Raw genomic sequence first — 26,584 nt, 5'->3', positions numbered from 1 at the left:
TAGTTGAGTTGAAAGAGAGATGTTTATTTTAGCTGATTACTTTGCATCCCCCGGGATGCATGCCTCATGAGACACTATTGGTGAAGGAGAGAGAGATAGCTCAGAAGTGTGCTGGGAAGTAGGGATAAACCAGCCTGGCTTGAAAAATTTGTCATGGATAACATACCAAGTGGAAAACCATGTATGCTTGATTATCCATTGTTGGTGTTTCCCAGTTCCCCTGTGATGTATCTTCCCCAGCCCAAAGTTAATATGTATTTGTTGTGTATACATATGAGACTGGTAATATTCAGCAACATGGGCATCAGAAGAAGGCCACTCAAAGTGAATTCATTGTATAAAGGGATAAATATTTCATAATGGAAAAAAGGTATGTTTGAGACTTGGAAAAAATAAAATTAAAATGATCAAAATAGGTTTACTTTATCCTATTTTTTAAAAATCTGTTTTAATTACATCCATATGTTGATTCTTAGAAAGGATGATGAAATGAATCAAATGTTAACTTTTTGGAGGTTAATTTTTAAACAAAATTATATGGTAGTGCAACATAAAATCTTTCCCTTTAGATTTGACTTTTATATCATGATCATAAAGAGGATCTTTGTTACAAAAGTATTTTCTTAATCCATGGATATTAAAATCATTTTATTTTGAAGCAGCTACCAAAGGGATACTTGCTGACAAAGAGGAAAAGATAGTGAAACACTCTAAAGTCCTTGGTATGTGATGTTTAGAGATGGGTGTAGATGTTAGTGTTAAGCATGCAGAAATGCTTGAGTGAGGACTAGTTTTATGGATAGTTAATTCATTATTGAATTTTTTTTTTGTGTTGTGATGATTTGCACATCTGCACACAACTTTACAGAGAAGCAGAATGACAGAATGGACAGTCAGCCTTGAAGTCAGGAAGGCATGGATTAAGTCCTGCTTCTGATGAGTCACTTAACCTCATAGTTGTTGTTGTCGTTGTTGAGTCATTTCAGTTGTGTTTGACTTTGTGACCCTATTTGGGGTTTTCTTGGCAAAGATACTGGAGTGGAACTTCAATAAACTTCAGTCACCTCCAGGGTAAAATATGAATTCTGTTAGACATTTTTTGCAAATATCTATGTTTTATTTTTATTTTCCCATATCCTCTTTGGAGAAAAAAAATACAAAAATACAGAACCCTTTTAACAAACCAGCAGAGTCAAGCAAAATAAATGCCTTACATTGACCATGCCCAGAAATATGTCTCATTCTGTATATTAGTTCATCCATCACCTCTTTATCTTTTTCATGAGACAATTAATCAATTGCTTCCTGTGCAGGGAATAACTATTCGGCCGCTGGTGGAGTTCCTTGATGTGAAGAGGTCAAATAAAAAGCAGCCAGCTGTCAGTGAAGAAATTCATTGCCGGGTATGTTTTTACTTTAGAGTGAAAATTTAAATGAGAAATGAAAAAAATATGTAATTCCATAGCCTAAGACTGGGCACCAATGTATCTGCCGTACATCTTTGTCCTTTACTGATGAAAAATGAAATAAATGGCTGTGGGATGAAAGGAGTCAGCAGTGGATTTAGCGATAGGCCGAGGGGCAGAGTAATGGGAAAAGCTACAATGTCACTACCCTAGCTCAGCCCGATAAGCTCCAAAAATGAAAATAGAGCAACCAGAAATTACATCATGTTTCTAGCATTTGTTACCATGACCAGCAAAAGCATTTCTTTATTGAGATGCTCATTAATATATTTAATATTTTCCATAGCACTTTATATACTGATATCGAACACAACAGTCTGATGACAATTTGTAAAACACTTAGTAGTAAAATCTCATGAATACTAATATTAATTATGGTCATTTAAATGTTTTTATAAAATAAATTGTCAGAAAATTATATAAGGTTAAGAACTTGACATTATGAATTAAATGACTAAAGATATCTGGAGTTTAGTGATATATATTATCGGTGTGCTTTTTTTTCTTTTAGTTTTTTGATCATGTGAAGACTGGGATTGAAGATGTATGTGGACATTGGGGTCACAATTTTTGGAGAGATAGGTGAGACTGCTTTTATGAAACTGTCTTATTTAATTAGAACTAAATAACTCAGAAAACAACTTTGAACATTTTCATTGGATGACCTTTAAAGGCACAGAACATCAGCAGGGTTAAAGGATGGAAATGTCCTAATTTTGAGAATAGATAGATGTGGATATATATAGATATAGATAGCCATATAAATACAAAAAAGTAAATAACCAATGTGTCTAACTTTATATCCACATACACACGTATAAAGATAGAGCTACAGATAAGAAATATCTAGATAGATTATATAGAATCTAGATTTATATCTGTAGCTCTGGCTAAATATCTATATATCTACATAGCTATATATCCATATCTGTATATATTTAATGTGAATGCTATCTTCAGATCTGTAGATTACCTGTACTTCTGTGTTAACATGCATTTGCACATGTTTCTGTATGTATGTATTTATGGATATAGAGTTAGACATGTTATTTGTTCATTTATTTATCTATCTATTTATTTATTTATTTATTCATTCATTCATTCATTCATTCATTCATTCATTCATTCATTCATTCATTCATTCATTCATTCATTTATTTATTTATTTATTTATTTATTTATTTATTTATTTATTTATTTTAACTTCTAATGACTTGCTGTAGATTTGTGGACTGGTAACCCCTTAATAGTTCACCAGCCTGCCAGTTAAATAATTAATCCTTGGATATTTACTTTGTACCAGCATTGTGTTAGATAGTATGGAAAATACACATGCAATGTAAGTCATACTCTTTCCTGGCTTTCATGCAGATTATTATCCAATTGGGAAGGTTGAATTGGGAAGGTTTGAATACATCAAAAATGTAGAGATAGTAAAGAGACAAAAGAGGGAGCAACTGATGTTTTAAAATAGGGAAGACATGGCTAGAATGATTCCTATTCCTAGAATAGTTCCTTCAAAACTCAGCTCAAATGCCACTCTATTTATTTGTTAGTCCCTCTCTCTCTATCTCTCTCTCTGTCTCTCTGTGTTACATTTTAAGTTCTGAACTGTCTCCTTCCCTTCCTCCCCTCCTTGTACTATAGAATGTCACTATTTCACCCACACACATGTGCATGCACACATGCAAGCACACACACAATACCTATATATAATGTATATACACATATACATTTACATATATATACATTTTAAGCCATACAATGCATACATCTATTTATCAGTTCTTTCTCTGGAGGTGGATGACATTTTCTTTCATAGAGCCTTTGTAGTTGATTTGAGTATTTATAATTCTCAGAATAACTTAGTCATTCACAGTTATTCTTTGAATAATATTGCTGTTACTGAATACAATATTCTCCTGGTTCTGTTCCTTTTACTCTTCATTATTTCATTTGGCTTCTGTTTATTTTTTTCTACTATTGAAAACAATCAGAATATTGAAAATAATAAAACAGAAGTGGTTGATAGGGAATTAGAGCCCAAGTTAAGTAAGGAAGAAGTGAGAGCAACATGCCTTCATCAGTGCTGCCAAGGCACCAAGTAAGAAGAACTCAGGGCTCTGCAGGAACCGCTGCAAGAAAACGCTAAGCTGCCATCTGTGTTTTCTGAAAAAATCTTTGAGAAACATAACAGAGCAATAGCACTGGAGAAAAGTACAGTGGAAGTTATAGAATCTTGACCTTTGAAAATAGGATAAAAACAGGATAGGAAAATAGGATAAAACCTCAGTTTCCTTTTCTGAAAAAATGAACGAATTACAAAAGGTAATCTCTAATGTCTCTTGTCAGTTGCTGCATTACATGATTCTATGAGTTATTTTCTCTTCCTCACTCTTCTTGCACATCACCTTAAGTAGAATTCATCTGTAAGAACAAAAGGTCAGTAGATAGGGGGCAAAGCCAAGATGGCAGATAAAAGACAACAGCTTAACTGTCAGCATTCCCCTCCAAACAACTGTAACTCTTCAAGCAAAATTTTGGAGTGGCAGAGACAACAAAAGGTCAGAGTGAGACATTGTTCTGGCCTAAGAAAACTTAGGAGATTGGCAAGAAATGTTTGTGACAGTGGGGTTGGGGGCCTGTCTGGAGTCCACACAGGCAGTCACAGTAACACCAGCCTCAGCAGCAGCAGCAGTTTCAGGGACTCTCAGTCAGTCAGTCAGATAACTGGTCAGAAAGAGATTACAGGGGACCCTTTGCTGACACTGAGTACAACAGGAACTGATTGGCAACTCTGTGGCTCATATGCAGTTCTGAGTTGCAGTTTCATGGTGAAGAGAAGTGCTGGAGGGCAGTCACAAGGGAGCAGGGGCCCTGGTCACAATTTCAAGGCAAAGAGAGAACTAGTGCTTGTGGCTACTGATGACCATGGGCCTTTCCTCAGTGAAGACCAGAGTGCAGACCAGGAGAGTGATGCTCATGCCTCTCCCAGGATCACACCATCTTGGAAGCACCAAAAACTTGCAGACCCCCAGAACTAGCTCTGAAAACAGCAGCATGAAAAAGCCTGAAGCTTGAGACAGTGCTGCCTCACCCCCAGGGTGAGCAGAGTCCAACTTTAACATAAAGTTCAAAGTCAAGAAATAGGTTTTTAAAATGAACAAACAGCAAGGAAAAAATTGACTATAAAAACCTACTACTGTGGCAGGGAAGGCCAACATATAAACTCAGAAGAAGACTAAAATAAAAGCTACAAACAAAGCCTCAAAGAAAAATACTGATTGAGCCCTAAACCAACAAGAATTCCTGGAAGAGCTAAAGAAAGAGATTAGACTGGTAGATGGAAAATTGGAAGAGAAATGAGTGATATAAGAAAATTATGAAAAGAGAATTTTCAGCTTGGTAAAAGAGGCACAAAAAATACTAAAGAGAATAACACCTTAAAAAGCAGAATTGGCTTAATGGCAAAAGTGGCAAAAAAAGTTCACTGAATAAAAGAACTTCTTTGTCGCGGACGCCTGTGTCCATGACTGTGTTTAATTGCTGGTGAGGTATGAGAAAGAAAAAGAGATCACGCAGACCAGGGGGTAGCAAGTTAAGAACAAGCTCCGTTTATTGATCTGAGACTTAGGGTTATTATACCCCATTCATGGGAACAGAACCCAAAGTGGAAAAAGCCAAGTATCAACTATAATTTTTCTTATGGTAACGGTAACTGGGGGGAGTCCCCCCACAGTCATCTCCTCACTTCCCAGTTATCTTTCAAGGCTTGTGGAAAGTCCTTCTGTTCTCAAGGGAAAGACAGCGCCTAGGAGAGGTCAGAGAGCCTACGTTCTGACCTAGGTGGCTCTTAGATAATGGACAGGCAGCAAGAAAAACCCGGCTTAGCCTAAATCCTCAAACCCATCAGTGCAAGCCCTCAACACTCCTTAAAAAAGAAGAATAGGCCAAATGGAAAAGAAGGTATATAAACTCACTGAAGAAAAGAATTCCTTGGGGCAGCTAGGTGGCGCAGTGGATAGAGCATCAGCCCTAAAGTCAGGAGGACCTGAGTTCAAATCCGACCTCAGACCAAACACTTGATACTTACTAGCTGTGTGACCCTGGGCAAGTCACTTAACCCCAATTGCCTTAAAAAAAAAGAAAAGAAAAGAATTCCTTTGAAAACAGAATTGGCCAAATGAAAAAAGAGGAACAAAAATCTCACTGAAGAAAATAATTACTTAAAATTAGAATTGGGCAAGTAGAATCTAATGACTCCATGAGATGTCAAGAAACAACAAAATAAAGTCAAAAGAATAAAAAGAAGAAAAAATGTGAAATATCTAATCACAAAAATAATAAATATGAAGAAAAGATCAAGCTTGAAAGCCATGATCAAAGAAAGAGCTTAGACATCATATTTCAAGAAATTATCAAGGGAAACTATATATGATATCTTAGATTTAGAGGGCAAAATAGAAATGATAATCTACCAATCACCTCACGAAAGAGATCCCCAAATGAAAACTCTGAAGAATATTATATCCAAATTCCACAGCTCCCAGTTCAAGGAGAAAATACTTCAAGCAGCCAGAAAGAAACAATTCATATATTATGGAGCCACAATCAGGATAACGCAAGATTGTTCCACATTGACTTCCACATTAAAGGAGAGGAGGCTTTGAAATATGATATTCTGGAAGGCAAAGGAACTAGGACTACAACCAAGAATCACTTACCCAGCAAAATTAAGCATAATTTTTTAGGGGAAAAACAGATATTTAATGAAAGAGAGGACTTTCAAGCATTTCTTTTTTGTAGTATTTTGTTTTTCCCAATTACATGTAAAGACAATTTTTAACATTCATTTAAAAAAAATTTGAGCTCTGAATTTTCTCCTCTCCTTCACCTCCTCCTTCCTAAAATGGTAAGCAATTTGATATAGGTTATATGTGTGCAATCATGTAAAACATATTTCCATATTAGTCATGTTGTGAAAGAAGAAACAGAACAAAAGAAAAAAAAACACAAAAAAGTGAAAATAGTATGCTCTTATCTTCATGAAGATTCCATTACTTCTTTCTCTGGATGTGGAAAGCATTTTTCATCATGAGTTCTTTGGCACTGTCTTCGATCATTGTGTTGCTGAGCATAACTAATTCATTCACAGTTGATGAACATACAATATTGCTGTTACTGTATACAATGTTCTTCTGGTTCTGTTCGCTTCACCTTGCATCAGTTTGTGTAAGTCTTTCAAGGTTTTTCTGAAATCAGCCTGCTCATTATTTCTTATAGCACAATAGTATTCCATCACAATCACGTACCACAACTTCTTCAGCCCTTCCCCAGTTGATGAGGAGTTGCCTTAATTTCCAATTCTTTGCCATCACAAAAAGACTTGCTATAAAATTTTTGTACGAAAAGGTCCTTCCCCCCTCCCTTTTTTATCTCTTTGGGACAATTTCAAGCATTCCTGGTGAAAAGACCAGAGCTGAATAGGAAATATGATATTCAAACAAGACTTAAGAGAAGCATAAAAAGGTAATTATGAAAGAGTAATCATCGGGGTCTCAATAAAACTAAACTGCTTACATTTCTATATGGGAAAATGATATATGTAACTCCTAAGAACATTATCATTATTAGAGTAGTTAAAAGGACTTTAAATAGACAGAGGGCATGGGTTTGAGTAGATTTTGTTGGAGTGAGCTCCAAAAAAATGAAGAGGCGAGAAAGAGAAATGCACTAGGAGAAGAAAGGGAGAGATAAAGTGGGGAAATTTTGTCACATAAAAGAGGTGCAAAAGGAAGTGATTTTACAGTGGAGGGGAAAACAGGGATATGGCAGCCAGTGCTTAAACCCTACTTTCATTGGAATTCATGCAAAGTGGAAAGAATATACATAATACATATATACATACACACACACACACACACACACACACTCAGTTTTGTATAGAAATGTACCTTACCCAATAGGGAAATAGCAGAGTAGGAGGGTTAAGAGAAAAGGGGAAGGATGATAAAAGGAAGGGTGGATTAAAGGAGGTTAGAAGTAAAATAGACTTGAGGAAGGACAGGATAAAAAAGGAAGAAACAGAAGATAATGGGATGGAGTGAAATACACAGTAATCATGACTGTGAATGTGAATGGGATAAGCTCACTCATAAAATGAAAGCAGAGAGCAGAATGGATTAGAAACTAGAATCTAATAATATGTTGTTTACAAGAGGCACACTTGAAACAGAAAGATGCATACAGAATTAAAATAACAGACTAAAGGCAGGGGCAACAATTATGAACTCAGACAAAGCAAAAGCAAAAACAGACCTAATTTAAAAGAGATAATCAGCAAAATTACATTTTGCTAAAAGTTATCACAAATAATGAAGCAATATCAAAAAATTTTACAGTAACAACTGAGTCATATTTATAAAAATAAGATCCATTCCCTGACTGATAAATGGTTAAGGGACATAAACCGGCAGTTTTCATAAAAAGAAATCAAAACTATCTTCAGTCACATGAAAACATGCTGTAAGTCACTATTATTTAAAGAAAGGCAAATTCAAACAACTCTGAGGTACTACCTCAAACCTATCATAAATGACATATGCTGGATGGGATGAGGGAAAATAGTTACACTAGTGAACTGTTGGCAGACTTGTGAACTAGTCTAACCATTCTGGAAAATGGTTGACTCAGTAATACTACTACTAGGTCTGTAACCTAAAGAGGTCAAAGAAAAATTAAAAAAAAACCTTATATATACAAAAATATTTATAGCAGCTCTTTTTGTGGTGGCAAAATATTTGAAAGTGAGAGGATGTTCATCAGTTGGGAAATGGCTGAACAAGTTGCAGCATATGATTGTGATGGAGTACTACTGTGTTACAAGAAATGATAATGAGGGGAGTTTCAGATAAAAACATAGCAAGACCTATGTGAACTGATGCAAAGCAAAAAGAGCAAAACCAGGAGATCATTGTGGATGGAAATAGCAATGTTGTACTGATGATCAGCTGTGAAAGATTTGGCTACTCTGATCAGTACAATGATCTGATACAGTTCCAAAGGACTCATGATAAAGAAATGCTATCCATCTCCAGAGAGAGAACTGATGAACTCTGAGTACAAATTGAAGTATAATTTTCTCACTTTATTTTGCTTGTTTCTTTTTCTTTTCAAATGTGGTTAATATGGACATATGTTTTGCATGATTTCACATGTTTAATTGATGTATTGCTTGCCTTCTCAGTGGATAGGGAACGGGGAGGGAGAATTTGAAATTCAAAATTTAAAAAGAAAATATTGCTTAAAATAAGTAGATGATAGAAAATATTTTTTTTTAAAAAAGAATCACTATAAAAATAAAAAAGAACAAAAGGACAGAAATCTCAAGGGAAATAAGAAAAAGTAGGAAGGGTGGGTATCAGTGGATAGAGCACCAGGCCTGGAGTCAGGAAAAACTACATTTTAATCAAGTATCAGACACTTACTAATTGTGTGATCTTAGACAAGTCACTTCATCCTGTTTGCTTCAGTTTCCTCACATGTAAAATGAGCTGAGGAAGGAAATGGCAAGCCACTCCAGTATCTTTGCCAAGAAAACCCCAAATGGGGCCACGAAGAGTCAGACGTGACTGACGTGGCTCAACAGCAAAGGAAAAGTGGGGCACTATCATTATTGGATCCCAGACTATGCTACAAGGCAGTCATAATCAAAAGTATTTGGTATGGGTTAGAAAACAGAAAAGTTAATAAGTAAAAAATCTAAGTAAACAAAACCAAAAAGCAATTGGACATAGCACTACCCCAATGGACTTGAAATGCTGTGATAAAGACTTTATTCAACTAGAAATTGCTTGGAAAACCAGAAAGCAGCTTGGAAGAAAGTGGGTTTACATCAGCATCTTACACTATATAATCTAGTAAGTTCTAAATTGATTGACTAAGCAGGACTGGAATGAGTTTTTCATTCTCCCATGTTTGTTTGCTTTTCTCAGCTATATGATCTAGATATAAGCAGTCCTATCATAGAAACAAATTAGAGGAGAATGGAATGAGGTTATCTTTCACAGTTACGGTTAGGGGAAGAATCCTTAACTAGGCGTACTATAGAGTGATCATAGAAGACAAAATGGACATTTTCAATTATATAAAATCGAAATGCTTTTGAATGTATAAAACCAACATAGCTAGAATTAGAAGAGAAGCATTTAATTGGGAACAAGACTTTGCAGCAAATATCTATTCAAATCAAAGTCTGATATTCAAGACCTATTGAGAATTAAACAGATATGTAATAATAAGAGCCATTTGTAAATGGATAAGTGGTCAGTGGATATGAACAAGGAGTTTTCAGAAGAATTGCAAGCTATCAATGATGCTATAAAAGTTGAATATTTCAAATCACTAAAAATAAGAGAAATGAACATTAAAATAATAGGTTTTACAACTTCTCCATCAGATAAATGTCAAAGCATGAAAATCACAAATATTGTACAAGTTTAGAGTTTGGGAGGACAGGCACACTAATACACTTTAGGATGAACTGCATTTTTCCATCAATTTTAGAAAACTATTTTGAATTATAACTCCAAAGTTACTAAACTTTATGTAGCCATTGACCTAGTTTTACCACTACCAGACATATTCCTATATTCATGAGATATTAAAGGGAGGGAAAGGATGGACATTTATAGTGGTGCTTTCTTAGACAGCAGAGTTGGGAAATGGCTAAGCAAATTGTGGCATACGAATGTTATAGAATGTTATTGTATCACAAAAAAATAATGGACAAACATGAACTTCCCAAAGAAACTTGGAAAGACATCTGTAAACTAGTATAGATTGAAATAAACAGAGCCAGGAGGACAATTTACACAAAAAAACACATTTAGGGGAAGCAACTTTAAAAGACTTCAAAATTCAGGTCAGTACAGTGATTGCTATCGATTTCATCGAACAGAATGTTTCCTATTTCTCAGTGGAGATGTGATGGACTAGTAGGATTGGAATGAGTTTTTTGTTTTCCCGTATTTGTTTGCTTTGCTCAGCTATATTTACTTGCTATAATAAAGGGTTCTGTTGGGAGGGAAGAGGAAGTTATTGGGAAGTGGAAGAAATGCAGATTTTTTTTTTTTTGGTGAGGCAATTGGGGTTAAGTGACTTGGCAAGTGACCTGGCAAGTCACACGGCTAGTGAATGTTATGTGTCTGAGGCCGGATTTGAACTCCTGACTCCAGGGCTGGTGCTCTATCCACTGCACCACCTAGCTGCCCCCTGGAAGAAATACAGAGAAAAAGAGAGAGACAGAGAGAGACAGAGAACAGCAACATGCAAAAACATGCAAGAAAAAGAGTCATTCACAGAAACTGGACAATTTTGTTAGTAACTTGCTCCACTTAATATGGACTTTTAAAAGTAAGCTATATGTAACTTAAATTCATATTTCAATCATGGATCAGATCATAAATTTGGAGCTTGAGGGGACCTTAGAATCTGTTAAACCCAATATCCTTATTTTACAGATGAGGAAACTCAGGCACAAAGAGTCACTTCCCCAGAGTCACAAATCTATTAAATATCTGAGGTGGGATTTGAACCCATGTCTTTCTGACTTTTAAGGCTAGCATTCCATCCATTACCCCTCAATGCTTCCTCTTTTTTGTTTTTCTTTGTATTTTTGAATATAGTTGTTAATTATTGATAAAGAAAATATTTAATATTTTTAAGTGATTCAATAGAGCAAATTGCTGTCTTTAAGCCTCTTTTAATAAAATGTTTCCAAACCATACAACAAAATTATTTAAGAGTCTTTGAAATATGTGACGATAGTGATAACTTTGTTCAGTAACCCTGTGATAGTAAACATCAGGTAAGGCATAAAAGGGTAATATTTATATTTGCCAGAGGTGTTTACTAAAGGTGTGATGGGGGAGAACTGGTACAGAGTCCAAGTTCAGTGGGGATTACCTAAGGTTGGTGAAGGCTTCCAGGTTCTCCTGTTTGCAGATAACATCATCTCAGTTGCATCAAGCCCAAGGATATTGCAGAGCCTCCTGGAAGAAATTCACGACCACTAAAAAGATTTTGACCTGACCCCTCGCACAGGAAAGACCAAATGGATGAAAAACATTGCCTAAATCCAGGTTCTTAACCATTTTTTGTCATGGACTCCTTTGACAGTCTGGTGAAACCTAATACTACTATTGTTTGAAGGAAATGCTGAAGTTCGTTTAGAGGTTAGTGAAAATAAAAATATGTTTTTTTCTCATCCAAGTTCAAGTACCATCTGAAATCTATCCACTGATCCATTGTGGGTTTATGTACCTCAGGTTAAAAACCTCTGGCCTAGATTATGACAAGCATTTGGTAGACAATTAGGGAGTTTATACATCAGTTTAATTTTCTGGAACAGATAATATGAATAGATAATGAGTTGAAACTGAAATTAAACAGAAGGAAGAGCAAAAACTATAGTTATTCCTTCCATATCGTAGGGGTTAGGAGTATGGCGCCCCTATGATCTGGAAAATCTGCATAAACTTTTTTTTGGCCCTTCTTTCATACCAGAGAATAAGTCTGAATGTTTTTCTTTTTTTCTTTTATGGGGTGGTTACAGTACCTTATTATAAAATTTGGGTTGATATTATATAATACTGTACATATATTTTATGCATTTCTGAGTTTCTAAACTTTTTTTGTGTTGTCTGCTGGCCTTTGCATGTTGTCTGCAGCTTTTGCAAAACTTCCCCAACTTTCCATTTAATTTCTCATGTTGACCTGTGATATATTGAAGCTGCAATGAGGAAAGTCGTGATGTTGAAGAGATGACTGTATTGCCTTCAGGACATTGCGAAGCTCCTTTTAACGACCCCAAGGTTCTCCCAGAAAAAAAAAATCCTATATTTTTGATAAAATTATTGTGTTGGTGTTATTTTGGTGTTATTATAAGGCTTTGATATATAGAGCACAATAGTCTGAGAAGAGCTGAAAATTAGTATCACGCAGAGGGCAGAGTGGAAAGGTGAACAGTGGGTGTAAGCAGGATGCTATATGTAACTAATAAGGAACCTTGGAAAACTAATAAATAATGTGATCAGGAAAAAAAAATTATCACTGAAAAAATAAGATGCACTAGTCACCTAGTGAGTATGGCAGATGAAGAGAGAATAAATGTTGCACTGGTCTCCTTGCAATATCTGGGGCAAGTAAGGAAGATTTTCAGGATGTTAGGTAAACAAGTGGGAGGACATAGACAGGAGATATACAGGTATGAATCATGTGTGATATGTCTCTATCTAAATTGATGAAGTAACAAATAAATTTGAGCACTGAGATTTTAAAACAATCATGTAGACTGGAACTTGGGGTATAAGTCCATAAAGCAAAAAAAAAAACAAAACACAAACCAGCAAAACCAGGCATATGGATTCATCAAGAACAGGTCATGCCAAAATGACTTCATATCCTTTTTAGAGAGCGTTACTAGGGTTACCAGGTAGAACAAGAAAATGTCATAGATATAATTTTCTGAATTTCAACAATGCATTCATTTGGTGAAGTGCTTCCCAGTATCCTCAGGGACAAGACTGAAATGTGGGCCATATGATATTGCAATAAAGTAGATGCAAAACAGGTTGAATTACAAGACTCAAAGTATAGTAATTGCCTAGAATATAAATTCATTGAGAATAAGGATTGTTTTATTCTTTGTGTTTGTATCCCCAGCAGTCAGCACAGTAGGACGTAGTAGATGCTTAACAAATGCTTGTTGGCTGATTGATTGATAAATGGATGGTGTCAATGAATGGTATCATCCTGGATCGTGTTCTGTAATGGAGGATTTAAGGATCTGTTATTGGGTCTATACTATTCAACAACTTTATCAATGACCTGGTTATGGTAATAGATAGAATGCTTATTAAACTTGAAGATGACAAAAAGCTGGGAAGAATAGTTGATGCATTGGATGGTAGCAGCCAAAATGTAGTGAACCAAGTCTAATAAAATTAAAGTTAAGGGATTTTTTTTAGTAAGAAGTAAGAAAAGGCCTTGAACAAAAGTCTAAAAGAGTTTATTTGCCTTATTCTTTTTAAATTTTTTTCAGTGAACAAAAATCTATTTTTTCCTCCCTCTCATCTCTTCTCCTCCCCCATTGTAGCAAACAGACAAAAAACAACACAAAAACTTTTTTTTAACAAATATGCATATTTTTCAGTCAAAACAAATTCCCACATTTCCATGTCAATAACACATACTTATATATTACATACATGCATATGCACATTCATATATAAATAGTTCATACTACATCTTGAATCCATCACTTCTTTGTCAGGAGGTGGGTAGTGTATTTCATTGGTCCTCTGGAATTGTGGCTGGTCAATGTATTGATGTTGTTCAGTATTCTTAAGTCTTTCATAGTTGTTTGTTTTTATAATATTGTGTTTATTGTATCATTTTTTCCGTCTTGTTCTACTCACTTCACTCTGCCATAATTCGTAAAATCTTTCTGGGTTTCTGTCTTCCTTTTTATCATTTCTTACAACACAATAATATTATACCATATTCTTATGCCATAGTTTGATCTACTATTCTCCACTGAGGGGCACTGACAGGTATAAACATAAAGTCCCACTCAGGTAAAAAAAAAAATCCGTTGTACAATATTGTATTGGGTACAGAGGCATGGCTAAGAAGCAGTTCTTGTGAAAAAGACCTGAAAGTTTGAGTGAACTATAAACTTACTATAAGCCTATAACATGACATGGCAATAAAAAAAAAATCTGATGCAACTTTAGATTTCATTGATAGAAAGTGTCCAGAACAAAAGAGGTTATAGTTCCATTGTGTTTATCATAGTTCCATATAGTTCCATAGTTCTGACATTGTCGGGTCAAACTGGAATATTTTATCCCATTATTGGCACCACCCCTTAGGAAGGGCACTGACAAATTGGAGCAGAACCAACCAGGATAGTGAAAGGATCACAAACCAAAGAATACAAGGATTAGCTAAATAAATGAAGAATTGTTTAGCCTGGAAAAGAGAAGACTCGGGATGAGACTGGGGGGTGTTTCAGCAATGATAGATATCTTCGAGTGTTTGAATGGCTATTTAATCAGAGGGAGGATAGATTTCATTTTCTTTGCCCTTGTGGCTAGACTAGCTCAATATAATGAAAAACTTTCTAACAATGAGCTATCCAAAAAGGCAGTAGACTACTTTGGAAGATAATGGTCGCACTATCACTGGAGATTTTCAAAAGGTTAGACAACTACTTGTAATGGATGCTTAGGAGGGGATTCCTATGTTGGACTAAATGGCTTCGGAAGTGTCTTCCAGATCTGAGATTCTGTCATGCTATGTATAGATACTTAGTGCAGACATCTGCCGTTCAGCCATACCACCCTGATCAGTTGTCTGATACATACTGGGCCCTCCCGTAAAATCTTTTTTGCTTTTAGAAGCTGAAATGGGAGAAAAACAGTTGCTTTAGGTGTGGTAGGGCTCTATTCACGTTAGCTGAAGCTTTTAATATTGTTTTTCTGGTATGCCACACCTTGCTAATATGACGTAGTCTCTAGAGGATGATGTGAAAGGGAATATGGCAGGCATGTCATAGCTTTTTAGAGTAGTTAAAGATTCTGATGCTGAGAATAAGAAACAAGTGTCTATGTGGTTTGGCAAATAGATGGAAGGTGTGGCAAAAAAAGCAAATAAACAAAACCCAAGAGCCCATATTAAGCAGATCAGATGTCATTATTTTATTGATCTCAATATGGGTTTATCCTTTTGCTTATCTTTAGTAAAAAAGGCAAGTTAAAATGGATGATATGTTATTGCCAAGAACCCTGACTCAGTGAATTAAAATACAAGTCAGAACAATTGCAAAAAAAAAAAGAAAAAATTACATGAATTCTTTTCTTTAGTGACCAAACCCAGTTGTACATCTGCTGTGCAGTTGTATCATCAACAATATCTCCCTTGAGAAATGGTTCTTTTTCCCTGATTATTCTCAGTGCTTGCTGTAAGGAAGGACAGAACTAGAGAGCATTATCAGCTTCATTCTATAAATAGCTTAGTATATATACACAGATACACATGTGCATATATGTGTGTATGTGTATATATCTGTGTATATATTATATATAATTTAGACTTGACTGATAAGATCTGGAAATTGGGAATTGCTTGTGATTTCCATTTTACTGCTCTCGTTATTTTTTCCCAGCCAGTGACGATGACTGACTAGAGGGTTGGTTTTTTACTTCTAGGTTCAAAAAATTTGATGATAAATACCTGAGGAAGCTTCTAATTAGGGAAAACCAACCCAAGTCAAGCATCGTTTCATTATATAAGAAGCTGGAAATAAAGCATGCCATAGAGATGGCAGAGACTGGGATGATAAGCACAGTGCCATCTATTGCTTCACTAAAGTAAGTATAATTTGGTAGAGGTAAATTCATCAATATTGGATGTGTGTTTCTGTAACAATCTTTAAAGCCCAGGAAGGATAAGTGACCCCAGGGGAGCTAATCTGGGAAAACATGGCAATGAGAACTCATTGCTGAGGGTAAGCTCCTGGTTTAAATATTAATGTACTGATTTTTAGAGGTTAATTTGGGGAGGAGAAATGGGTAGTCTGATAATACCCATTTGTCCGTTAGAGTATTTGCTTTTAGAAATTCAGTGCTTGAAAGTAAATTAAAATCTCCTTATCTCATGCTTTGTAATTGAATATTTTGAAAGTGTGTTGTATTTGCTAGTATAAGCTAACACATAATTATGTAGCTGTTTTACCACAGATTATTGACATAGGGGACCTCATTACTTTCTGGGGTCATGCTCTTGATATCTCATCTTAAGGCCAATGCAAAGAATTCTAAATTCATGGGCTGTTGGATTAATCACAGACCATAAGAGCTTTTCCTTTGTGTATGATTCACTTTGAATGTTTCTTCTTGCTAAAAAGGAGTGTATTTGAAATAAAGCACCTAGATACATACATGGGTAGAGAGAGATACCTACTGATTTTATATAGAAATTAGGAGTAATTTGGTCACCAAAATATTGTGAGTTCTTTGTTCCAGGGTGACACACAACATGGTGTAGTGGATGGAAAGCAAGCTTCTTATCTAGGAAAACCTCATGTCCCTTGTTTTATACATATTGGTTCTGTGACCCTAAGCAAATCACTTAATCTTGTAGTGCTCTTGTAAAGAAGGTACTAACTGGCATTGATATATAATTTCTTATTTATAAGTTCCTATACTAAAAAAGAGTCACAGTTTCTATCCCCATTCCTTAATATTTCCAGAGCAGACTACACTAACTACATTTAGACAGTCAGCATTTATAGACTCTAGAATTAGAAGGAATTTCAGTGATCATGTAATCCAATCGCTTTATCATAAAGATGGGGAAACTGGGGCCCAAGTACCTTCAATGGCTTTCTGAAGATCACACAGATAAAAAGCAACAGATATAAGATTCGAACCAAAATCCTCTGCCTTGAGAGGGGTAGCTAGGTGAAGCAGTGGATAAAGTGTCTGGCCTAGAGTCAGGTAGACCGGAGTTCAAATCTGGCCTCAGACACTAACTGTGTGACCCTGGGCAAGTCACTTAACCCTGTTTGCCTCAGTTTCCTCATCTATAAAATGAAGGAAGGAAATCTAAAAATATAAAACGAGGGAAGGAAATAGCAAACCACTCCAGTATCTTTGCCAAGAAAATCCCAAAAGGAGTCAAAAGAGTCAGACATGACTAAAAAATGATTAAACACCACTAACAACACCTTCTGATCAACAACAACCACTGAACTATACTGCCTCCAGTTATAGCTCCTGTGTGACAAATTGAGATGATCCATTCCCCCCAGTTCTTGCACTTTGGGGAACCTTTTATTTTGAGAAGAAACAGCTTGAACTATGCCAACTCAAGGGTCAGGTGGAAAGGAACTATGTTAATACGATTAAAGTGCAAGGTCAGCATGTGGGGGCTGGGGTTCCTTCTCATCCCTCACTCTGCCTTCTAGGCCACCAAGCCAGTTCCCCTTGCCTTGCACCCCTCTTCCACAGAGAGCCACAGTCTTCTGCTATTTTCCCCACTAATCCTTGCCCTAACATCTACTTTAATCATAACTTACTTATATAAAATGTTAGTAAAAGGAGAGAAAGTATCCCAGAGGTATCCATGGATATATGTTCTAAAGTATCATGTCTTGCAAGATAGAGAATAAAAGGGCAATTAATAATCAGGCAGATCATCAAAAGCTTTTTTTTTTTTTAGTTTTATCTGTTTTATGTATTTATTATTATTTATTTTAATATTATTTAGTTTTATTATTTATTTATTATTGTTGCATGTATATAATATATTAAAGTTTACAAAATACTTTTCTTTTGACAGCTTCCTAATGGGTACGTTGTGCAAGCTTTATTATCCCCATTTTATTGACAGGGTAAACGAAGCTTAGAGAAGTTAAGCAAATTGACCAGGATTTTATAGCTAGTAAATGCAGGAGCTGGGATTTGTACCCATGCATGTACTCTGACTCTAATCAGCACTCAACAGAGTGACTTTATCGCTTTCTGACATCGGCCACCCTCTCCTTTGGTATTTTTTTTCTCTCCTGGATTTAGAGACACCACACATTCCTGGTTCTCTTTTAACAAACCGTTATTAGCCTGTTGGTAAAGTTTTCCTTCAAAAAAGTATAAATTTACCAAATTTTATTTTTTATTTGCAAAAAAATTACATACAAAACAAAACACTTACTATTCACATAATGTAACCAGATCATTAAAATAATACTACAGCTACTTAAAGGCTTTGGTTTTTTTGAGTTCTTGTGCCTATTATGGCTTTTTTGAATGAAGTTAATATTATCACTTTCTTTAAAGTATCATAATAATTTCTAAAGGGAAATGATGTTGGAGGTTTCTGCAACAGGATTGTAGTTTTTACTTCTCTTTTTGTCTTCCTTTCTCCACCTCCCCCCCCCCCATCTCACTCCATGGCTTCAGTTCTATGTAAGTGACTCTCAAATATCTATCTATAGCCCTAATGCTTCTCTGAAGTCTATATAACTGGATCTCAAAGCCCTACCAGCACCTCATACTCCATGTTTTCAAAGTGAAACCTGGTATCTTTCTTTCCAAATTGGTCTTTCCTCTGAGTTGAGTATTTCTGTCAGTGGCATCATCATTCACCTAGTCTCCCTTGTTCAAATCTTTGATAATCTTGCTTTTCATCGACTCTCATATGTTACTAGCCACCGATGCCTTTTCTTTCTATCTTTGGGGATCTATTTGCTCCTCTCCAGTGCCATTGTCATCCCCCACCCCCAATGGCTTTCATTACCATAGGCTTGGTCCTACAATAGCCTCCTCCTTGGCCTTCTTTACCATTTCACTTCTTCAGTACATCCTTAACACTATTGCCAGACTTACATTCCTTTTGTATAGATTTGATTATGTCACTTCTCTGCTCCAAAACTTTAGTGGTTTCCTGTTTTTTACTGGAGAAAGTTCAAACTCCTTTACAAGCATCCAAGGCCCTTTACAATTTGGCAGTACTCTATATTTATTCCTTTCCCTTCTGTTCCCTTTGTTTTCTTCTTTTAGAGAAAGAGTGAAACACTTGTCTTTTCTCCCTGTTTGCCTCCCCAGACTACATTTGTATAGTTTGGATTCACCTACATCAGTTTTTCTAGGAGGGAAAAGATAAAAATTACACTGGCTTATGCAATTTTTGGGAAGGGAAAATATAGGAGAAATCAGTTTTCAGGCTAAGTGAGTTTTCCTTTCATCATCAACAGCGTCTTTGGATTCTTTCTTCCTTCACACTCTTGAAATGTGCTTGCATTTCTCTGACAAGCACTTGGGCCCAGCAGCCATTTGTGTGTTTGGGGTCTCTTTGTTCTTTTCTATTTTGTAGGTCATTGTTTTTCTTCTGCTGTTTTACTGACTACTGTTTTCTGTGATTGCTTTCCCAAGTACTTCTTTCTCATTTTCTCACTTCTCAGCTAATTGTTTTAAGACCTGAGTTTTCTGAGACTTACATCTTTGTTCTGAAGCTTCAGAATGACTGTATCATTCTATGAGTAATGTCATCTTCAGTGTCCTCTGAATTTCTTCCAAGGAAAGATCTTTGTTCTTTTAAGGGGAGAGGAGAACTCTGGGACTGCTTCTCTTGCCCAGAGGCGCACTTGTCTGGAGCTTTTTTTTACCTGGATATCAGAAGGCAAAATGCTGGATATGCAATCTAGTCAGTTGACATGATTTACTTAGACTGAGCAATAATCTGTAGCACCCTATCTTTCTAAGTTTATCTCATATTACTCATTTCCACTTACTTTATATTTCAACTAAACTGAATCCTATTTATCCTTAAACATACCCTGTGCCTTCTCACTGCCATGCCTTTGCCCAACCTGTGCCTACTCTCCTTAACCCCTTTTCCATTTGGCCTGTTGAATTCCTATTGATATTATAAAGCCCAATTTAAATGCCACTACGAAGTCTTCATTAGTCAATCACGTAATGTCCTAGGCACTACATTTTTCAATATGTAAAATGAGGATGTTGGGTTACATGACCTTTATGGCTTCTCCTAGAGCTATAATTAAAATGCAAAACAAGATAAAACAAACAAACAAAAAAAACAAAGAGATAATGTATCAAAATAGGAAGAACACTTGATCAGGAGCCTAGCATGGAGTCCTGGCTCTGACATTTTGCTCTCTGTGTGACATTGGATAATTTATATAATTTCTCTGAACCTCAGTTTCCTTATCTGTAAAATAAGGATAGTAATGTTATAGCACCCTCCACACAGACCTATTTTGATGAAGATACATTATAAAACTTTAATTTTTATGCAAATTTGTTATTATTACCTACCCAGTCATTAATGACTTTTCTTTCCTTGGACCTCATGTAAGTTTTATTTGTACCTCAATTATGTACTTTCTGTTTGTTATTTTATATTATATTATTTGCATTTGCACTAGATTGTAAGCTCTACAAGGGCAGAAATGATCTTTCTAAGCTTTGTATTTCATCATGTACTAAGCACACCTTGGCACACACAAAAGATGCTTAGTAAATGTTTGCTGAATTACAGACACCTTCTTCCTTGGATAATATTCCATGAACACTGATTAACTCTCAAGGTTTCCTTGTTCTGAGCTATGCAAAGCACTCATCACCCTTCTGTAATATCAGTATTACCTTAAACATGTTAAAATACAATTGAATATGTTACTCTTTTGTAAATATTAGTTTTTTTAAAAGACAATGACTCCTTGATGAGTTTTTGAGATACACTGCAATCTTTTGGGACAATATTACAGCCTACTTGATTGGATCAGGAAGAGACTCAAGTTTCATCAATCTTGCTTTTATAGGTTTTCTCATAGAGTGTATAACCCACTCTTCTGAATCTGACCCATTCCACTCATTTTGTACTGAGTTGTGTCCCTTTTTCAGGAGGTCATACCTGTGGGCTTTGTCAAAGTCTATAGGTATAACTAATTTGATTAGAAAAACTACAGGGTGGTTTAGAATATCTAGTCCACTTTCTTCATTTTACCAGCGATGAGGCCAAGGTATAGAGAGAGTTGTCCAAATTCACATGGTAAGTATGCAGCAAGAAGGGATTTAAACCCAACTCTTTTGACTCCAAATCTAGTACTTTTTCTACACCCTTATATGATTTTTGAATTTTTAATTAAATAGTTCTTTAAGTACTCTCTTTTCATAAGTTTTTTTTTTGCAGAAGGTCACCATCACTTTGAAAATGAGAATCTATCATTCCAATATTTATCAAATGTTAAAAATGTTCTTTTTTCCCCAAACCTTTACAGTGATTATCGTGAGGAAAAAATAAGAAAGCTGACCCCTGGTGAAATGGATGAGATACGACAAATATTGTCAAGGAATCTGTATCAAATACGACAGCGTGTAAGAATTTTTATATATTTACCAAAATATTTCATATCTTTGAATAAAAAAAATCAAAGTAGTTGGGATCTAACTGGATATCTGCCATCACCTCAAATGCAGCATATCCTATGCTCAGTTCATCAGTATTTCCCTCAGCCACACTTCCCCTGAAACTTCTTTTTTTTCTGTTATTGGTACCACAATTTTCTCATGCCTCCAGTCTCAGAACTTTGAAGTCCTATTTTACTTCTTTTCCTGTATATCTTATATTTATTCAGTCTTAAAGTTCCATCAGTTCTTCCTTCAAAATAGTTCCCACATCCAGTCCTTTTTCTGTGACTCCTATCCTGCCCTATCCTGCCCTGGTTTTGTTGGCAATTATGCTTTAGGCACTTTGATAGCTTCCTATCAGTCTCTCCATTTACCAGGATCGCTTCTTAGCTATAATCCCTTGTGGAAGTAATTCACTCACTCTAAGCCTCAGTTTCCTTCTTTGTAAAAATACATTTAATTATACTTGCAATACCTGCCATCACTGGATTGTTGTGAGGATCAATACATGTGTATGTGTATGTATATGTAAATGTGTGTGTGTGTGTATGTGTGTGTATATATATATAATATATATATATATAATATATATATATACACACACATACACATATATAGAAGGTACATATATATGTATATATGTATATATATGTACATGTATGTATGTATGTATGTTATGTATGTATGTATGTCACATTTTAAACCCTAAAATCAATTAAAAAGTATTTATTAAGTATATTATTAAGTATATTCTATAATGAGGAAGGGGCTAGGCTGCCCTTTCTTTTCTGCCCAGAGTATACTCCCAAACACCACTGAACTGGTGCCCTGGCAACTTCCAAGTAATATGGCTCAACTCTTCAGAAACTTGGTGCTTTTGTATGATATAGTAAACCTTATTTGGGCTCATGATCATTTCCCTACCTTTTTCCACAACATGACATTGGGCAAACCAAAGCACAACAGCAACCTGTTGTTTACCACCACCACTACTTCCTCCCCCTCCCCCCAGCCCCACACTATTACTCTGTCCTAGACATCACTCTAGGACAAAATATAGTATGAAAGTGAGGCAGTCTGATGCATGAAGAATAATATAAATATCAGCTATACTTATTATTGCTGTTTTTACTTTTATTATTATCACCTCTAATGAGGCTATCAGATAAATATTTCTAAACTCCCACTTTCTTCTTGTCAACTGTTGTTAAAAATCTACGACGGTTGTCTATATGTACTCTATAATTCCACTGCCTGACTTTTGAGGCCCCTCTGCAATCTCTTCTAACATTATCAATGAATTCTATTTAACTCAAGTGACATTTATTTTTTCATTGGTTCTTACAATGTGAAAAATATCATGCTAGGCATTAGGGATGCAAGTATAAAAAATAGCATAGTTTTTGATGTAAAACAGCTTACAAATCGGAAGAAAAGGAGAAGATATATACATAGAAAATCAATCAATAAACGTTTATTAAGCGCTTACTATGTGTCAGACACTATGCTAAATGTTGGGGATAAAAAAAGAGGCAAAAGAGAGTGCTTGCTTAATAAGTGCATAGGAGTAGAGTGGTGTGAGCTTACCAAACGTGTCATGTTCATTTATGCTTTGAGGCATCCTCATACTCTTTCCCGTGGCATAGTAGAAAGAATATTGGATTTGGAGTCAGAGAACCCGAGGTCAAATCCTGAGTCTTCGACCTGTGTGACTTAGGACAAATCAGTTAGGTTAGCCTCTCCTGGCTTCCTCAGCTGTAAAATAGGGAACTAGATGCTCTCAAAGATCCCTTCCAACTCTAAATCAGTGATCCTGTTAAATCCTTTATATCTGAAGAAACGAAAATCATCAGTAATTTTAATTCATTTTAGGAAACTCCTATCTTTATGTAATTCTGACAGCTTTTAGCTATGGGCATTATACATACGTTGAAAAATTGTTTTAAAGTCCCATTTTAGGACCCTTTTGATTTTTTGATTCTGATTGGAGGTGGATATGATAGGAATTTATTTTACAGAAGTTGACAATGGGCCCTGAAATGGCTGAGTAGAGAATTTAATCAAAAGGCCATGGCACCCCCCTGTGGCTAAAGTGGTAGAGGGTTTACTGTCTATCATATATATTCAAAAATGCATTTGACTTCCTAGAAATAAAACTATTTTTCCTGCCTCAGCCCATATAACATATTTTCTCCATTGTTTCTTGAATAGAACGTGTTAACCCAAGATAGGCAGACTGGTTTTTACTCAATCAGTTTCTCCTTTCCTTTGCAAAAGTAATTGGTTCATCAAAAAGAAGACCCATGTTATAGAAAAATTAACAGTATAAATATATATGGATATCATAAATATTCTTTGTTTCATTGGGACCTCAAATACCCAATTGGCTTTAAAAGCCAAAGATATATATGATATAATTTTAACTTTTTTTCAGGCCTGATCAATCAGTGTTTTTGTTAACAATCCCCAATTTGTTTCCCTTTCAGACTCTGTCCTATAACAGACACAACCTGACCACAGATACAAGTGAAAGGCAAGCCAAAGAGATTCTGATCCGACGGCGACATAGCTTGAGAGAAAGCATAAGGAAAGACAACAGCTTGAACTGGGATAGACGGGTAACTTCACTTGTATCTTTCGAGTTAATCCTGAAACCATCTGAGCCCAGAACTTCAAAGAAAGCTTGTCTGGCAGTGAATGAGAAACAAACTCCCATTGTAGATCATCAACTTTGCTAATTCATGAGCATAAAAAGACGGGCAACTTTCACCTTTAGTTTTTCAGTGTATTTCTGACAAGGAAAGCCTCTTTAAAATTAAGGGAATTATTTAGTTATCATTTTATCTAATTGTTTGTAATGTCCTTTGTGAAGCTAGACAGTAGAGTGGTTGTGAACATAATCTATTTTTTTTTAATGAGAAAAAATTTCTTTCCTAACATGACTAACATGGAAATATGTTTTACATGATTGCACACACACATATATCAAATTGTTTACCCTCTTAGAGAGGGGTGAGGTGAGGGAGGGAGGGAGAAAATTTGGAACTCAACTTTTTTTGAAATGAATGTTAAAATTTATCTTTACATGTAATTGGAAAAAATAAAATACTATTTAAAAAATTAAATAGAATGGAAGCAACATATGCAAATAGGAGCCAGTAAAATATATATTCAAGGTTTAATGACAGGAAAGAAATATATAAAAAAATAAAAATGAAAAAAATGTAGCTGTATTCATATTAGATACATATAAGAAACTCATTTGAAGTTAAAAGTATAGTCCAATGGATCTAGTCAAAATAAATACATGCTGGAATTCTGGAACAGCTAGTAAACAATTAAAAGACACTAATAGTTCTGGTATTTGCAATATGAATTGTTTTACTATAGTAACGCTCTGAGGGTAGGCAACTCTCTGAGGCTTGTAATTTGCAGAAGAGTTCTTGATCAGCATTAGTAGAGGGAATTTCCTCACTGGGAAATACTAACAATAATGAAATCATAGGTCCAAAACAGAACAAAACAACAGTAACAAAAATATTATTCCATCACTCTCATGAAACCATCAAAACTGAGCTTTTATAGAACTAACACATGATTTCTTTTTTTTTTAAACTTTCCTTCCAGTTGTACACACTTTTCATAAACATTCATTTTTAAATTTTGAGTTCTAATTTCTCTCCTTCCATTCTGTTTCTCCACTACCTGCTGAGAAGGCAAGCAATATGATACCTATTATACATTTTATATACATTCTTAAAAAATAATACAAAACTGTATTTGTGATTTATGTGAACCAAATTCTTCAACTGCTTTGCTTTAGGAAAATGCAGAGTGTTCATTCTTTATACAAACATGCTCACAGATACATACAGGTACAGACACAATTTTTTTTTCTGATTGTCTTATGATTTCACAACTTTGTTTTAGTGCTAATTTCCATTCTATCTTGGGCAATGGTCAAATATTTCAAATACAACAGTTATTCTTGGAATATTAAAGAAACATATGATTTTAGGTTTAAGAATTATAATTTGCATTTTGAACACTGATTCAACTTTTGGAATGGAATTATAAATTGTTAATCTCTGAAAAACGCAATTATATACGAAATAAGGTGAGGTTTTAATGTTTTTTTTTAATATATATACAGGCATCTACTTCAACATCCCGGTATTTGTCACTACCTAAGAACACTAAACTTCCAGAGATGTTAAAAAGAAGACATAATGTGTCTAATGCAGGTAATGAATATGTATAGAAATTAATTCAATTACTATTGCCATTAAGAGAGAAACAGCCAAAATTGTCATTTTTCATTAAGATTCACAGGATCATGAAATTCTTGAACTGGGAGGGACATCAGTGGCCATTTAATTTATCCCATATCTGAAAAAAAAAGTTCTATCCTCTTTAGTTTGATTCAGTAGAAATTTATTAAGTTCCTACTTTGTGTGAGGCATTGTAGATGCTAGAGATATAGAAAAAACATTAAATAATCTCTGCCCTCAAGGTCTTACATTCTACTGGGAGAGATACATCTGTACTCAGATAAAGAAATCCAAATATATATACAAGTATATGTAAAGTAAATGCATGGGTCAGGCAGACCTCATACCCAGGAACATCAAGAAAAGGTCTCATTACCTAACATCTCCCAACTCCTTGTCTTTCCACAGTTTGCCTTTATACTTGCAATATTCTCAGTCCCTAGTTGTCTTTAAGGCTTGGGGTTCTACAAAATAGCTAATTGGTCATCCAAACTTTGAAGGCTTCCCCAAAAAAAGGAACCCCACTATCTCCAGAGGCATTCATTTCCACTTTTAGATAGCTCTAATTGTTAGAAAGTTTGTTTGTTTTTTCCTTCTTACATCAAGTCTAAATTAACCTACCTATTGGTTCATAAGTCAAACATTTCATAAATCCACAATCACTGCCATTTATTAATAATGTGATTATCACAATATAGTCTACAAATTATTAACTAAGTTAATCTCCACAAAGATCTCATTAATAAGATGGTAGAAAATACTATTATCTTTTAGTTAATGAAAAGATAATGAATGTGGAAAATTTGCAAAAGTGTAAATATTTATCATCTTAGCAGTTATTCTGAAAAAC

The 26,584-nt window shown here is 35.2% G+C and overlaps 1 protein-coding gene across 1 annotated transcript in view; it reads left to right on the top strand.

Annotated features, from left to right (window-relative positions):
• SLC9A2 (solute carrier family 9 member A2) overlaps window positions 1-26,584 on the top strand; it is a 108,420-nt gene that overhangs the window by 76,757 nt on the left and 5,079 nt on the right. Inside the window, 6 exon segments of the mRNA XM_020987895.2 lie at window positions 1,314-1,403; window positions 1,978-2,048; window positions 15,740-15,901; window positions 21,334-21,430; window positions 23,950-24,081; window positions 25,617-25,707. Coding sequence (XP_020843554.2) covers window positions 1,314-1,403; window positions 1,978-2,048; window positions 15,740-15,901; window positions 21,334-21,430; window positions 23,950-24,081; window positions 25,617-25,707 — 643 coding nt within the window.

The sequence above is a fragment of the Phascolarctos cinereus genome, unplaced genomic scaffold, assembly GCF_003287225.1.
Source record: "Phascolarctos cinereus isolate Bilbo 61053 unplaced genomic scaffold, phaCin_HiC Scaffold_7;HRSCAF=346, whole genome shotgun sequence".
Classification (NCBI taxonomy): Eukaryota; Metazoa; Chordata; class Mammalia; order Diprotodontia; family Phascolarctidae; genus Phascolarctos; species Phascolarctos cinereus.
This window is presented reverse-complemented; position numbering and strand designations above follow the sequence as displayed.